The following is a 16,028-nucleotide window of genomic DNA, read 5'->3' on the forward strand; positions in this document are numbered from 1 at the left end:
GGCTTGCCCATGTGGGAACAAGGGATTGTCCCAGAGCATGAGGGAAGGCACACAGTGTACAGGGAGGGAGTAGGCTTGCCTTGCCAATCTGATTTGTTGCCTGCTGCTTGGCACTGATGAGTAATTCAACCTGATATCCCTCTAATTATCAATGCTGGCCTTGAAACTAGCCTCAAGAGATTCACTCCAGAACTCTTTATAGATACAAATGTTTAAAATCAAGAGGGTTTTTCTTTCCCTATTTGAAAAATGTTTGGTTTGAATGATAGGGCATGGCTCATTAGTACAGATCCGAAAGCAAGCTGTGCAGACATCTTGTGCAACAATCTAAATTCCAAAGCAGATGATGTCACCTATCTATGCCTTATAAATGGAGCAATGTTTCAGATGTATCTGAACAATTTATCTGCACCAATACCCAGTGCTACCAGAATGGCTGTCTCAGTACTTCGCCTGACAGTTGTCCTGGGACTGCTTGTCTTAATCCTGACCTGCTATGCAGGTAAGTGCTTCTGATCACAGCCCATGAATTGTTCAGTAGTTAGCAGTGACTAGAGAAAGCTGGTGGCACTGATTCAGAACATAAAAGAAAGAAGGGGTCTTTGGGCACTGTAGAAAGAGCACTGGCCTGGGAGACAAGAGGTATATCTTCTAACACAAAGAAAGTAGGATTTTAATAAAAACCTAGCCCTGTTTTCAGTGGATGTGTGAAGTTTGAAATTTTTTATGTGCTTATGATATAATGACACTATTCTAGTATAAATTCCATGGCAGCTGACTGGCATTTATTTTTTGATAATTATACCTAATGATATTCAATGGTGAAGAATATGTACTCTGGAATATAACTCCTAGACCTGGCTCTACCACTAACCAGAAATGTGACTTTAGGAATGCTATTCAATCTCTCTAGGCCTCACATATAAATGGGGACATTTAACTTTCTCATAAAGTTATCATGAAAATTCAATAAAAGGAATGAAACGAATTGGAAGAGTACTTGGTTGATAATAAGCATGCAATAAATATGAACTGCTATTGTTGTCATGTACAATCTCATTTGGTTCTCACAGTAATCCAATGATGTAAACATGTGCAGTTTTATCATTTTCCTTTTTACAGGTTAATAAACTCAGCTTGCAGAGGGCAAGTTACTTGAGCATACATACAGGTGGAAGTGGCACCTGGGAGTGAAACCTAAGTTCCTAGATTCTTTCTACTATTATCGAGCAACTACTTCTTTCCCACCTTTTCCAAGCACATGGAAGCTCATGCTGTATGCTGCCTTCTCATTACTTAATTTATTGTTTGTCTGCAAAAGACTGTGAGCTCCATTCAGAATGAGACCAGAAAACAGAGAGAGTGCAAACATTTAGTAACAGAATCCTTTGAATGTAACTTGGCTGAACAACACACAGGCAGACATTACAACAGAATTACTCTAGATACGGCCAGGGAGATTATTAAGTCCATTCTACTCCTAAAGAAACCACTACAGTGAAGTGAAAGGTGAGATCTGATACCAAGACCATTCTCCACCCTGTCTCTTATAGACCCTGAAACTGGTTAAATCAGTTCACTGCTTTGAACCTCAGTTTTTTTATCTGTAAAATAGGATAACTATCAACTTCACCAGGTCAAATGAATATGCTTTTATAATTACTTTGCAAACTATTAAAACTGTACAAATATCAGCAATATTGTTTGTTAAGAACATTATATTCACATTCACTAAGAAACTCAACAAGGTAGTTACTGTAAATAAAGGCTATCCCATATAATACTTGAAAAAAGGAAACAGTAAACTCTTAGCTTTGAAGATTTGTTTCTAGGATATAAATTGTTTGATATTTTAATAGCATTTTTAAAATTTATATTATCTTCTAAAGCACTAGAGGAGAAAGTGAATTATAAGTCATTTTGTTGCTATTATAAGTAGTAGTAACAATAAAACAGAGAACATTGATTTATTTATTTATTCTTTCATTTATTATTTATTTATATAAGGTAAGTTTACCTTGGGATTGGTACTGTGATAAGTGGTGTATATATGCTATATGTATGTATATATGATATAGATATATGTATGTGTGTGTATATATATATTATATAAAATATCTCTCAATCCTGACAACATGTGAGGAAACTGAGAGATAGCAAAGTTAAGCACTGTGCGCAGGGTTACATGGCTAATTTTTTGTTAAAGGCAGGAATCCGACAGGTCTATAAAACTCCAGAACATGCAATCCATCACACTTTAATACCTCTCAATACATATATGGGGTTCACAAGCTAAGGCCAAGATTTTGATTTCCACCCACTCCAATCCCAGGCTTCTTGCATCTTGAAGAGCCAGCTTTTAGTGTCATATTAAAATAACAAGTCAATAGAATTTATTTTGCAAGTAGCCAGATAGAAAAACGGGAGAAAATGTCTCATCTTTCATGCAAGAAATTACTGCTTTGCCCTTGGCAAGCGTCTTTACAGAACAATTGTTTGGAGGTTGTATTATACAATGTGAATAATGTGCTTTGTGGAGTTAAGGAAAAAATAGGTTCAAACCCTGGGTCAGCCACTTTCTAGATGAGTGATTTCAGGTGAGTCATTTAATTTTCCTGAGCATCTGTCTTCTCTCCTGTAATTGTGATACCACTACTGAGCTGAATGACGATGAAGGCATGTGCTGAAAGCACTGGTGCAGTACCTGCACAATAGGCAGCTTACACATGAGTTCTGCTTCCACCTCCTTCCCACAATAAAAACAAACCAATCCTTCTGAGTACCTAGGTTGCCCAGTACTTTATGTGAAGGTCATATCTATAGTTGTCTTTTTTTTACCTTGACTCTTAGGCATAACTATGCACAAAATAGTAGGCTCGGGCCAGGCACAATGGCTCACACCTGTAATCCCAGCATTTCGGGAGGCTGATGTGGGCAGATCACTCAAGCCCAGGAGTTGGAGACCTGCCTGGGCAACATGGCGAAACCCCGTCTCTACACAAAATATAAGAATTAGCCAACTGTGGTGGCATATGCCTGTAGTCCCTGCTACTCAGGAGGCTGAGGTGGGAGGATCTCTAGAGCCCAGGAGGTTGAGGCCACAGTGAGTCATAATCATTTCGCTGCCCTCCAGCCTGGGTGAGAGAGTGAAGCCCTGTTTCAAAAATAAAACATTAAAAAAGTAGACTCAAAAATACTTTTTGAATGAAGGAACCAATAATCGGATATATGAATAGGTAATGATTAGTATATTGATTTTGGTTATAAGTCCCAAACTGGTGCTTCTATCAAATCTTTAGCTGTGTCGTAGTAAGCAATAAATGCTCATAGAATTGCCTGCCAATCTTTTCCACTGATAGTTTTCATTTTAGGATATAATATAGAAGTAAAGTTTTTGACATAATTTGACAGCCTCCACACAAAAGGTAGCTACATCTCTTTTATCCAAAGTCAGGGGTACATTGTCTAGAAGTTGGGACTTCTTGAGTTAAAACTTGTGCTGAGGTTGCCAGATAAAATACAAGAAACACAGTTAGATTTGGATTTCTGATAAACAATGAATAATCTTTTAGCATCAGTGTATCCTAATTATAATTCTTATAGTACCAGTAGCATCAGTGTGTCCTAATTACTGCATGGATCATTCTTATAGTACTAGAAAAGCATTTGTTGTTTATCTGAAATTTAAATTTAACTAGGCATTCTGTATTTTTATTTACCCAGTCTGGTAACATTACTTGTCAGGGTACAGTAAAATTAAAAAATAAAGGTCCCACTTTATCCTGTGACCAGGGCTCAGAGGGGAGATCACATGTAGCTACTGTTACTCTTCTATCTCTTCTCATCTCCTGAGAATAAAGACAACCAAGCAAAGTCAAAAAGCCCACAAGGGATCTTGAATGTAATCGACCTCGCTCTGGATCCTTGGCCCTCATTCCAACGGGCGGTTAAGAATCTAGTGTAAGAGGGCCAGGCACGGTAGCTCACGCCTGTAATCCCAGCACTTTGGGAGGCCGAGGCAGATAGATCACGAGGTCAAGAGATCGAGACCATCCTGGCCAACATGGTGAAACCCCGTCTCTACTAAAAATACAAAAAAATTAGCCAGGTGTGGTGGAGAGCGCCTGTAGTCCCAGCTACTCGGGAGGCTGAGACAGGAGAATCACTTGAACCTGGGAGATGGAGGTTGCAGTGAGCCAAGATTGTGCCACTGCACTCCAGCCTGGCAACAGAGTGAAACTTTGTCTCAAAAAAAAGAATCTAGTGTAAGAGACCTGCAGTCGTCGTCTCAGCATTTTTCTTACTCTCTGTGAGGTCTTCCGTAAGCCACTTAATCTTTTCACTTTCTCAGTTCAGTGAGCTAAAAAAAATGCATACTCTGTAAGATTGCTCAGGGGGTAAAATTACACAACATTTGTAAAATCACTATTTATGAAACTACTAGGTGATATGCAAGTGATAGAATTTCTTTGTCATCATTGTTGTTATACTATTTTGAATCTTCTAAAAGAAGTGCAAACTGCATAACTTTTCCATCAAAGACTGTGCAGCTCATCATAGAGTACTTTAGAATCCAAGTTTTAATGCCAAACTGACATGGGTTTGAATTGTATTTCTGCCACTTACTAACTGCGACTTTCAACCAGTTTCTAAACATCTCTCAAATTATATTTCTTTACCTTTAAATTGGGATAATTGTTCCTACCTTGTAGAGTTGCTATGATAAAATAAGACAATCCATGTAGATCATCTTAGACATGTACTCAACAAATGTTTCATTTTTATTTATCTATTTTATTTCTTAGAGACAGGGTCTCACTCTGTCACCCAGGCTTGGAGTGCAGTGGAACAATCATGGCTCACTACAGTCCCTTCTTCTGGGCTCAAGAGATCCTCCTGCCTCAGCCTCCCAAGTAGCTGGGATTACAGGTGTGCACCATCACACCTGGCTACTTTTTACTTTTTGTAGAGATGGAAATCTCACTGTGTTACCCAGAAGGGTCTCAAATTCCTGTCCTCAAGCAATTCTCCCATCTCGCCCTCCCAAAGCCCTAGGATTACAGGCATGAGCCACCTCACCCAGTTGATAATTTATCTTTAATATTATTATTACAACGGACATGGAGATCATATGGAAAAGCAGACATTTTGTATGTCAATCCTGGCACTGGCACTTACTATCCGCTTAACTCTGAGAGAAGTAGTTAGCTTCTGGGAACTTTGTTTTTCTCACTCACAAGGCAGTGCCAGTGTCTACCTAAGTATCAATATCAGTCGGTCTATTTGTTTGTTTTTACAAATAAATGAGATAATGCGTGTGAAGATTTTATCCAGACAGGCATTAAATGTTCGATGAATATAACCATATAAGGCTATGAAATTAGTGAGTGGATCAGAGAGAATCCCAAGAGTTCCCCACACAGAAAGGAGACTTCCTTCTTTGTTGCTGAGAATCACCTCTGAGATTCTGTTCTGTTTTTCAGATGACAAACCAGACAAGCCAGACGACAAGCCAGACGACTCAGGCAAAGACCCAAAGCCAGACTTCCCCAAATTCCTAAACCTCCTGGGCACAGAGATCATTGAGAATGCAGTCGAGTTCATCCTCCGCTCCATGTCCAGGAGCACGTAAGCACTGAGACAAACGTTGCTTTTTGTTCAGTTCTCTCTTCACAATGACCACACAATGACCACATGGCATTAAAATATATGAAAAACATAATTTGTGGCACCAGTGAATGTGTTATTTTTCATTGAAAAATGTTGCCCTACTTAAAATATACTCTGCATCTGAATTCACTGCCCTGAACTTTTTGGGGAAAAGCACATTCCCTTCAAGTGTTTCCATACGGGATTTTTTTTTTTTTTAATCTCAGGACCAAATAGGGAGGAGGAAGAGCACTAGAGTAAGGAATAAAAAGCCAAGTTCTGATTCTAACTCAGGTGCTATTTTACTAGGTGGTCTTGAACAAGGCCCTCCCACTCTGAAGGCCTCTATTTGCTCATATTTTAACTGTAAAGTTAAAATAATAGATGGCCCGCCCCAGGTAAGCACTGTGATTATGTGATGACGATAAGAGGTAGTGATACGCTCGCTAGTGACGGGTGTGATGAATGCTGCCTATATTTTCTAGCTTGAGTGGCTCAAGAAGGTGAGCAGAGACAGTAGATAACCTCTCTTTAGAGACAAACGAGAGAACCTCTCAGCATGAGCGCTGGTTTTCATCATGAAGGACTGCTTTCGGGCAGATCACCAATCCCAGAGTCTTCCCAATGTTCTCAGCCTGCTTCCAAGCCTGTGTCTAATTCCCGATACATGTTATTTTTGCCTACGTAGTTCCGATTTGACACTATTACCTCACTGCACGCTTTATTCTCCCCATATTAATCTCCCGAATTTCAGTGTTCCAGGAGGAAATTCACTCTTCCGAATTTCCAGGTGCTTTCAGTTTCCACCGCACTAAGCCTCTGCTCTCTAATTTTCTCCCGTATAGATCCTTAAGCAGAGTTTCACTAGGTGTGGTCTATCCACCTGTTACAGAATCCCTTGGGGGGAATTTATTTTTTAAAATGCTGATTTCTGCATCCCATTTTGCATTTTTCTGGGGACAAGGCCATGGATATGGTTTTCAACAAGCTTTTCAGGTAATTCTGATATACAGAAATTTTCGAAAGTCATGCCTTGATCAGGTGTTCTGGGCTGCATGGATGGGCCTTAAAGTTCCAGAAAGCCTTTACATTTTTATTAATATTTTGTGTCAGTGTGTGTGGGGTTTTTTGAGTTTTTTGTTTGTTTGTTTGTTTGTTTGTTTTTGCATTTTCCTGGGGAAAGTGTTCATGACTTCTATTAGATTCTCAAAGGGGTCTTCAACCAATAGCAGATTAAGAAACATTTCCATGTAGGAGTAATCAGTGTTTTGTAATCTCTCATCTGTTTAAAGGGATAGATTGTCATCTGATTGGGCAGTGTTCTACAGGCAATCCTTCTCCACAAATAGTTAAAACTCACAGGTGGTTTTTAAAATTGCTACATTTCTTGTTGTGGGTGTTTTGCAACTGTTATCTTTCCAAGATTGTTAATGTAAACAAGAAGGAAAGCCATAGGCCAACAATAGGAGCACCACCCATTAGATACAAACTAAAGATTAGGCTCCAGTTGAATTAGTATTGTTACATTCACACAGCAAAGCAAGGAGTTAGAACACTAATAATTCTTTTCATTCTTTCCCTAGGGAATTTTGCAAGTATAAAATAGGACATTTTTCTCTGTGTTAACCATAAGAGTTGACTCTGTGATATGCTAAAGAATTGCTGTCCACTCTAGGCTCAGAAATGGCCCTTCATCTTCTGATTTCCCTTTCCCTCGTTATATTCTGAGTAAATGGCCTTCTTTCTGTTGCTAAAAATTACTGCCATCTCAGTCTTTCTTCCCTTGCTCTCTCTCTTTTCTAAAATACTCCCGTTTTCTCATGACTAGCTCTTGGGCCTGCAGCTAATCTCAAAGTCACTTCCTCAGAAACTACTCTATGACCATTCTTGTTAATACTGTCTTCTTCCATTCCCACTGCCTGTTATTCTCTCACTTTACCTTGTTACAGTGTCATAATGTTTGTTATCATCTGAAATGACTTACTCATTTTTAATCAAGTAGCTAAGTGAAAGTAGAGACCAGATCACCTGACTGGTTGCAAGAGCACAGTACCTGCCATATAGTGTCAGGCACTTGAATTCCTTAATTAAGGAAAGATACATTGCAGATGAGACCTAAAGCCCATCTACCTCAATCTGACTGAGAAATCCTGAAGGATCTTTGCTCAAAGACACAGCAATGTCTGCTCAAGAGATAAATCTGCGGGTGGTAGAGCCAGGACCTAAGGCATACCCATAATTCCCTGTTCAAGGGAAGACTATCAGCAAAATAGGGGGTGGAGGATAGGAGGAGACATCAGAAAGTATTGCTAAGCACTTAACATGTACAAAGCGGGGACACGGATTGTGAAGGAAAAATCTAGACTCTTAACCCCTTCTCCTCAAATAATTTGCAGTCCTTATGGTAAAATTACATACGCCAATGCACAATGCAATAACTAAAAATGTCTGGCAAGATAAATGTCAGCCAAATATCACAGGCAGTTTCCAGTGAAAGGAGCTGTCAGTGGGGCCAGTGTGCTTAGGGAAGTGTTTATGGCAAAGGCAAGATGTAATGTGGGCCTTGAATGACTGAACAAGATTTGATTTGGAAGAGAGAATGAGAGGAATAACAAAGATTCATAAAGGTGAGAATTTTACTTTATTTACTCCAATATGTCTGATGCCTAAGTGGTGTGTCAGAGGCATAATAAATGCTAGAGACAGGCTTTGGGGACGGTGGATAGACTGGATTGTTTTCTCCACTTGCTTTTGGATTACCTCGGAGCTACCTAGACTGCATTTTGCTCATCATTTTTCTGAAAAATATACATATTCTTAACTCCTCTCACCCTTTGAGAGCCCTTAATTCTTGGAAATATTTTCCCCTGTGGGTTCCATGACATATTTTCCTGGTTCTCTCTCTACCACTAGTCATTCTTTCTCATTCTTTTTATTTGACTTTTCTTCATGCACCTGCCCACCAAATGTCATTGTTCCTTAGAATTCCAAATGTGCTTGGTTTTTCACATTGCAGTTTACACATTGGGAATACTGCCTATAATCTAATGAGCTTCAAATTCACATTTCTGTTGCAATATTTTTCCTGAGCTCCAGATGAAATAACTGATTGCTTGCTACAAAATTCCATCATTTTTCTACTACTGTTTCAAATTCCACTGGTCTAAATCCAAGCCCATCATCTCACTCAAAACCCTTCTCCATATCTCATTAAGTCATGTTGTCATCCACCCAGAATCCAGAAACCTAAGGATCGTCTCAAATCCTTCCTGCTCATCACCACCTTCATTGAATTGCTGAATATTCTACCTTATATACCTTCCTCGGGTATAAGTATATGCACCCTATATACATTTCTCTTTCTCAGCTCCACTGACTAGCTGGTCAAGTTGAGTCCTTCATCATCTCTTTCCCAAGTTCTTTTTATTGGATTTCTAATAAATTCCACTCTTTTCTTTCTCTCTTTTTATTGGATTTCTAATAAGTTCCACTTTCTTTCTGCCTCACCAATTCATCTTCTACCTACTACCAGAACTTATATCAAAAAATGTAAATTTGGTCATATCACTGCCATGCTTAAAAGTTTTTCATGAATTTCCATTGTCTCCAAAATTCAAGTAAATGCATTAGGCTGATGTCAAAGGTCCTTCTCTGATGCCAATGTATCTTTCAGTCACATTTCTCACCTGTGCAACCTTAAGCCCAATGACAAATGAGTTTCATTTTACAGCAGGTCACGTTTGTATAAACCCCCAATATCTGTGCATGTGATTTTTTCCTCTGCTGAAAATGCCTCGCCCCCAAGCCAAAACCCCACTCTGTTCACTTGGCAAGTCTCATCATTTTCTAGAGCCCAATTCAGAAACAAATTCTGCAAAAAGTCGCAGACATCAGAAATTTCAGTTTTTCATGTTCAGGGATTTCATAATGCTTTGCAGAAATCTTCAAAACAACTTTTATCCCCAGGTTGTATTAAATTACTTGTATCTGAGTTGTCTGTTTTCTCCACTAGACTGTAATTCACAAACCACATTTTAGTTATCTTTTACGATCTCAGCAGATATCCCGGTACCCAGTCCTTAAGCCACAGGGCATAATGTTTCTAGCATTTAGTAATGACTCTGGAGAGCCAAGTTTTTAACTTTTCTTTGCAACTTACCAGCCACGTACTTTGGACAGGTTGTTTAATCTTTGAACTTCAAAGGTTTTCTCACACATAAAAAGAGACAATAAAAATGCATTCAATAAATATTTATTAATTTCTACTATTTTCCATGCACTGTTCTAGGTGCTGGGAATATATTACTGAAAAAATATACCAAAATATATGCCTTTATGGAGTGTACATGTGAATAGATGCCTAACTAATGGGTTTGTTGGCAGGTTCAAAAGGATAATTATGCATAAATTGCTTGTCCACTATGAACTATGTGGAAATTTTAGGTCTTATTTCTTTCTGACATAGAAAAATCTAGAGAAGAACAGTACGGCTCAAACATCATACAGCACCTTTGTGATCATTCTAACACTCCTGTTCAGTCTGAATTGTAATTCTTATTTTCTCTTTTTTTCTCAAGAGGATTTATGGAATTTGATGATAATCAAGGAAAGCATTCATCAAAGTGACATCCTCAGGTGATTTTTCACTTAAAATTTACAACTGAAATAACAGTGTATTGGACAAACGAAAAAGGGTCTGTCTAGTTTTATTTAATAATTTTGGGTACCCATGTCTACCTATAAGCAGAAAAAGTATATTTAAAAAAATTCTTACTGTAGTTTTTTTAAATTAATCTTCAATGAATGTACTTTTATCAAGTACAAGTGTCTAATAATAAAATTTTCTTAAGAGAGGAGGTACAACTGTGAGATGAAGTGAATAAGGATGGCAAGTTTGGAGACCTAGTTCCTTCACAACTCTGCTAGAAACTTGCTTTGTACAAGTTCAGCCTGTGAAATGAGGGCTAGCATGCACTAACAATCTAAGGACCCATGTAGTCACGCAGTTAGTTACTCATGAAAAGAGTGAAATTTGCTGAATCTAATTCAAAGAAAAAGGATAACAAACTTTCTATCTCACGCAATTAGATTTATGGGCAAACAACATAGTTTGAGTGCTCAGAAATACTTGTTTTTCCCTACTCAGCTCTCTCCTGAAAATGCATATTGAAATATAAACACAGAAGTGTTAGATCTGGAAAAGTAGTAATATTAGTAACTGGTATGAACGGTGTTCTTACTCTGTTTTAGGCATTAAGCTAAGTGATTAATGACTAAGTGCTATGTAGTATTTAATTTAATTCATAATCCCTATGCAAGGGATTATTATTATTCTTAAATTTTATAAATAAGGACATAAAGGCTCAGGGAGGTTTGCTAATGTGGCTATATTAGTAAAGGAGGAAGACAGAATTTGAATTCAAGCAGCCTGATTCCAGGGCCTGTGCTGTATCTCTAAGCCATGGTGCTACTGGAGAACAGAGCAGAATAGTATAGGAGAAGGCAGCGGAGAATAATGATTAAGCTAAGCAATCTAAGACATACCTCAAGATGTTCATAGAAATACAACACTGCTCCTTTGCTCAGTTGAGTTACTCTATATGCATATTCAGGAAGTGTGGCCTTTCCCAACTTCTGTTTGTGATCTGGTCTGGAAATACTCCTTTTCCCTGTTGGGTCCATTTCATAATCTGGCTGTGATTAATGTAAGTTCAGAAAGCTACTATTGTATTCCCCCAGAACTTAGTCCACCCTTTCCCATCCGCTTCTGAGGATGAGAATCAGGCTTGGGTATTGAAATCAAAACATACCCAACCCGGACACTTCTGATTCTTACCCTAAGGCCAATTAAGCTTTTAAACTCAGTCACTTCTGTTTGTATGTTTTCATTCCCATCTTCTCAGAGAACAGTCTCCCTCTTCTTGCAGGTGTCCTAATACTTTACCTTCATTCAGGCTTCTGGTACACACCTATAATTTTTGGACCCCACACCCCAGATCCTTAGAGTACATCCTACAGGTCTGGTCTATGATGTAGTCCAATAGGCAAGGCCACATGGAGGAGCAGAAAGAGCAGAAGACATAGACAAGATGTAAGTTCAACTTCTAAATCAGCCACTTAATGGTTATGTAACCATGGTCAGGCCACTTTACCTGCCTGAGCCCCACTTTTCTCCTTATGAATTTTTAAAACATAGGGAATCTTAATACCATATATTTTTTTAACTGCATATGAAAAAATTGGAATTGATGCATGAATCAATTTAAGATGCCCTGATGAGCCGGGAGGAATGGCTCAATCTAGGGATGTAAAAAAAAAAAAAAAAAAAAAAAAAAAAAAAAAAAAAACCATTAAACTAAGGAGAAGGAAGCAACTAAGGAAGAGACTAATTTTTGTATTTTTAGTAGAGATAGGGTTTCACCATGCTTCCCAGGCTGGTATCGAACTCCTGGCCTCAAGTGATCTGCCCACCTCAGCCTCCTAAACTGTTGGGATTATAGGTATGAGACACGGGGTGCAGCTAGAATTTCCTAAATTAAGATAGATGGTAGGATAGATAGATCTTATGTTTCTCTGATCAACATTGATCTTTTTTTTTTTTTTGAGATGGAGTCTCACTCAGTTGCTCAGGCTGGAGTGCAGTGGTGCCATCTCGGCTCACTGCAACTTCTGCCTCGTGGGTTCAAGTGATTCTCCTAACTCAGCCTCCCAAGAGCTGGGACTACAGGTGTGCACCACCGTGCCTGGCTAATTTTTGCATTTTCTTTAGTAGAGATGAGGTTTCACCATGTTGGCCAGGATGGTCTCGAACTCCTGACCTAGTGATTCACCCGCCTCGGCCTCCCGAAGTGCTGGGATTACAGGTGTGAGCCACAACACCCAGCCAATCCCTCCCTTATTTTTTTTTTAACAAGTTTCTTTAACTCTTCTTTAATCCATACCTACAATGTCAATCAGTCAATGCTACTAAAATGAAAACCTAGCTGGCTATTGAGAAGTTTATGGACTCAGCAATCATGTAGCTCTGTGTATCTCATAACTGTGGAAGGAAATGATAAAGTTATGTATAAAGGGGCCTTGGGAATGCCTTGGAAAAGATAAGAAAGAATATCTGGAGGAAGGGATAAGCATTATGAATGCTCTACAAATAAGGTGAACTCTGAGAGAAGAGATTCTACACACTATCTGATATGACAAGTAGAGAGAGGTACAGTATTTGGAAAAATATCCAATAACTGAATACCTGGTTTCATCTGAGAGCCTCTCAACCTGTACTGAACAACATTGGCATGATTTTTACTGGCCTTAATATTTTCAATAGACTTAAAATTTTAACTCCACTTGTCCTGCATTGTTTAAAATCATATGAATTCAAGTCATCTTTTTTGTGTGTCTTAAGTCATTTGATATTTTAAGTATAAATTTTCTTTCCTGCATAAAAACAAATTTGGATGAACCTCACTAGATTACTAAAATTATCAAAAGAGGTAATGAATAGAAAGTCACTTTATGAATTCTTAATTTCTATACAAGTGTTTCGGATTAAGACAAAATCTACTACAGGACACACTAGATTTTTATGCTTAGACTGGCTCCGTCAGAACTTCCTAGGGAGCGATCTAGGAATAAGTAAGTCAGACAGGAAATTCCAATGCACCGGATGAGCAAAACCACCCTTGGCCACAATGTCACTTGTAACCCTTTCATGAAGTCTTATGAAAAATTTTTCTTTTAGAAATTAGGCAAGAAAAAAAAAAAATGCCTTCCCTGAAGTCAGATTCCTCTTTTCTGCTTGTAAGATTTATGTGACAACTGGGCACGGTGGCTCACTCCTGTAATACCAGCGCTTTGGGAGGCCGAGGCGGGCAGATCACCTGAGGTCAGGAGTTCGAGATCAGACTGACCAACATGGAGAAACCCCTCCTCTACTAAAAATACAAAATTAGCCAGGCATGGTGACATGTGCCAGTAATCCCATCTACTTGTGAGGCTGAGGCAGGGGAATTGCTTGAATCCGGGAGGCAGGGGTTGTGATAAGCTGAGATCAAGCCACTGCACTCCAGCTTGGGCAACAAGAGTGAAACTATGGCTTATGCCTATAATCCCATCACTTTGGGAGGCTGAGGCGGGCAAATCACAAGGTCAGGAGATAGAGACCATTCTGGCTAACACCGTGAAAGTCAAAAAAATTAGCCAGGCATGGTGGCGGGTGCCTGTAGTCCCAGCTACTCAGGAGGCTGAGGCAGAAGAATCACTTGAACCTGGGAGGCAGAAGCTGCAGTAAGCCAGGATCGCGCCACTGCACTCCAGCCTGGGTGACAGAGAAAGACTCTGTCTCAAAAAAAGAAAAGATTTATGTGACTTAGTTTTTTCTTTTTCATCATCTATCTATCCAGAAACTCAGTAAAACTGGTGACTCAGCTTATCCTTAGGGATTTATTCAATGCACATTCTCCCTTCATTCTTGTTTCTGTTCTTTATACACTTGGAATTTTTCCTTTTGTTGTTGTTGTTGCTTATTTCCTTAAATATGTATTATAGTTGACTTTATTATGAAACCTCTTCTATTTTATAGTGCAGAAGCATAAAAATTTTAAGGAAAAGGTTAAAAGTTCTTTGGTTTATTTAACATCTTAAATCCTCTCTACTCGTTAATTGCTTTCCTCTCTTTGACTTGTGTTTCAAAGGACACACCCATGTGGCTCCTGGACAATCCAAGAGCAGCCAAATCCTGCTTTTCCAGTTCTGCTTCACAAGTCCTCCGGGACAGAGCCCTCAAAGCAACACCCAGCGAGTTCTCAGGATTCAGGCTCTGGCTTCAGCCAAACAGAACTCATTTTGAACACCCGGACTGCATTTTTGCTTTTAGAAAGTTAGAATAAATATGGCGCTTTGGGATCACATAGTTGATTGAGAAGATTCGTGTTGGTATTAGTAATTTTTTCTGGCCATGTTTAAAGTTTTAATGATGCAAATATATATATATATATCCTGGTGAATATTTATATGTTTATATATTCAAACGGATAATCAAAGAATGGTTCAAAATAGGAGGACTAAAGCCCAGATAATGTAGCAAGTTCAAATTCATAGAGGCAATGAGTGACAGAAAGAGAAATAAAACCTGACCTCAAAACAAGCTCTCAACTCCTAAAAATGTATGCAGCTTCAGAGTTAAAAGTTTTACACATCTTTTTTGGAAAGTGTTTTAAAACTATCTGAGCCCACTCTCCTATGCTAGTAAACTTAAAAACCGACTTTTTAAAATTAGTAAAATCATTGCCTTCCCCCAGAGTCACTATTTTTCTCATAGAATAGCAGTGTCAGGGATGGAAGAGTCCTCGAAATGTTTAGTGCAGCCCTTTCATGCCACCACCTTATTACACAGAGGTGGATCCTCTGCAGCCATGGCTGTGGTTCTTGCCCACTTACCAGAAGGAAAATGTGACAGCAGAGCTAGAAATACAGTATTCTCCCAGAATTATTTAACGCAGACAGTAAGACAAGACTGAAATCTTATCATGGAGCAAGATGCCAATTAAAGCAGTGATCGAATCTAGAATAAAGTTTCTATGTTTCTATGTGCTGCTTCTGCTGAGTTCTCAAAAACTATCTTGAGTTTTGTCCTTCCCAAACACAGAAACTCTGGAAGTAACTCAAGTGTATGTTTAATAAATCTTTTGTTTGTTTGTCTGTCTTCCTGTTTTTACTTAGCCAGAAGAGGTCTGCATGCAGCAAAAAGAATTATAATAATACAGGTAGACAAACCAAGAGTGAATGTCTACCAAATGTTGAAAAATGCATGTTACTTTCTACAGTAAATTCAGACAACTCACACTGCCGTTTCTAGGGATTGTGTCCATTTCAAATAGCACATCCCACTTAACTAAATTACCTAGGATGTCTATTATATTCAGCATCTGGCACACAAACTACTTCTCCCCAACAAATGTGGCTGCAAAATCTCTTTTCCGATATTGACTCACTGATTTCTGCCTGGATAACGCATTTACTACAACTATATTAATTAATACACTACCTATATATGAGAAACACGCTCTACCAGAACTTTTCTGCCTTTATCTTCACCTGTCTGTTGTACACTTTGAAATCACTTTTTCATGTTGGGGATTGGGAAAGTGCCATATCAATACGGGATTCGGTAAATTCCTAACAGGTCGCCAACAAAGATCTCCAATGATCTATAGAGATTTTGAAGATTTCCCAACTGCTTTACAATGTGTGTTTCCTCTTCCTCCCCTTCATTGCCTTCTTCCCCTACCCTTCAATAAGACCCGTGTCTGCAGCCAGCAGGTACACCTGTTCTTAAAGATCAAGAATCTCTTTCATCTCCATAGAATTTTTCTTTTGCGACCCTT

General features: G+C 38.8%; 1 protein-coding gene across 1 annotated transcript; it reads left to right on the plus strand.

Annotated features, from left to right (window-relative positions):
- Window positions 1-288: 288 nt before the first annotated feature.
- C23H5orf46 (chromosome 23 C5orf46 homolog) lies at window positions 289-15,338 on the plus strand. Its single transcript, XM_008014893.3, has 4 exons — window positions 289-502; window positions 5,484-5,628; window positions 10,227-10,284; window positions 14,337-15,338. The coding sequence occupies exons 1-3, from the start codon at window positions 379-381 to the stop codon at window positions 10,273-10,275; spliced, it is 318 nt and encodes a 105-aa protein (XP_008013084.2). The 5' UTR covers window positions 289-378; the 3' UTR covers window positions 10,276-10,284; window positions 14,337-15,338.
- Window positions 15,339-16,028: the final 690 nt, after the last annotated feature.

The sequence above is a fragment of the Chlorocebus sabaeus genome, chromosome 23, assembly GCF_047675955.1.
Source record: "Chlorocebus sabaeus isolate Y175 chromosome 23, mChlSab1.0.hap1, whole genome shotgun sequence".
Taxonomy (NCBI): domain Eukaryota; kingdom Metazoa; phylum Chordata; class Mammalia; order Primates; family Cercopithecidae; genus Chlorocebus; species Chlorocebus sabaeus.

Excerpts from the sequence above, each read along its gene's own strand:
- C23H5orf46 (XM_008014893.3), top strand. The coding sequence starts at position 379 with ATGTTTCAGATGTATCTGAACAATTTATCTGCACCAATACCCAGTGCT. Across the intron at positions 503-5,483 it reads AATCCTGACCTGCTATGCAG|ATGACAAACCAGACAAGCCA; the intron begins GTAAGTGCTTCT and ends TCTGTTTTTCAG. Across the intron at positions 5,629-10,226 it reads CGCTCCATGTCCAGGAGCAC|AGGATTTATGGAATTTGATG; the intron begins GTAAGCACTGAG and ends TTTTTTCTCAAG.